The sequence below is a fragment of the Opisthorchis viverrini genome (genome assembly GCF_000715545.1).
Source record: "Opisthorchis viverrini unplaced genomic scaffold opera_v5_5606, whole genome shotgun sequence".
Taxonomy (NCBI): domain Eukaryota; kingdom Metazoa; phylum Platyhelminthes; class Trematoda; order Opisthorchiida; family Opisthorchiidae; genus Opisthorchis; species Opisthorchis viverrini.
This window is the reverse complement of record NW_008758565.1, coordinates 1-797: the sequence shown is the minus strand read 5'-3', so window position 1 is coordinate 797 and position 797 is coordinate 1. Positions and strand designations below refer to the sequence as shown.

The 797-nt window shown below is 46.5% G+C and overlaps 1 protein-coding gene across 1 annotated transcript; it reads left to right on the top strand.

The window, feature by feature from the left end:
- Positions 1-291: 291 nt before the first annotated feature.
- Positions 292-576, top strand: T265_12310 (hypothetical protein; the record flags this gene model as incomplete). Its single annotated transcript, XM_009179667.1, has 1 exon — positions 292-576. One exon carries the CDS (start codon positions 292-294, stop codon positions 574-576), a length of 285 nt encoding a protein of 94 aa, XP_009177931.1.
- Positions 577-797: the final 221 nt, after the last annotated feature.

Sequence of the window (797 nt, the reverse complement as noted above, 5' to 3'; positions counted from 1 at the left end):
TTGTTGAAATCAATATAGCTGGGACGAGACTCGGCGCATGGCTCAATTTAGTGGGCTCATGGTGATAGCCATCGATGGGGCTTAGATGCTAAAGTCTAGACTGGGTAAGATTTAAGTTCCGCGTCCATAACCCGTGTTAGGTTGGCCGCATGAGAACAGGTGGAACGTGAACTTTCAAGACCTCAGCGTGCGTCGATTCAATGAAAGTCCTGCAATGTGCGCGCAGTACACTGGACTAGTTTTTACTATCACGATGCTGTCAAGTGCGATTTACCTGTGTCGAGCATCCCCATGGGCAAAACTAATCTGGCCCGTTTCGAAAGCTTCACCGAGTTCAATGAACCTTGCTTGTGTATTAATGCAGAGTCCACAATCTCTAACAAGAAAGGTGCGTTCCAATTTGGTGAAATGGCTTCACAGACAAGTCCTTGTGTCCTTCGAATAACGGCTATGCGGCCAACGGGATCTGGTGACATAACAAAAATCAAACAGTTTTCTGAAATATCCATCCTAGGTTCTAAGGGAGTCACCCAGGCTATCAGCAAGGAGGTAACACAAGGCAGTGGTGCGCAGTAAAGACAACTCAGCCGTACTCCAATAGAAGAAGTCGAGCGGCGTTATCAAGGCTTCTCAGAGTCATCAAGTTGGTGAACAGTTCAGCGTAATTACCCTAACATCTGTACCAAAGTTCCAGGGGAAAAATATGGTGGTCCCCGTGTAGTGCATTCAGTTGAACACCTTAACGAGCCAGAGATTCAGGAATGTCTTGTAGAGTTTTCCCTCAGCTAATTTGTGCA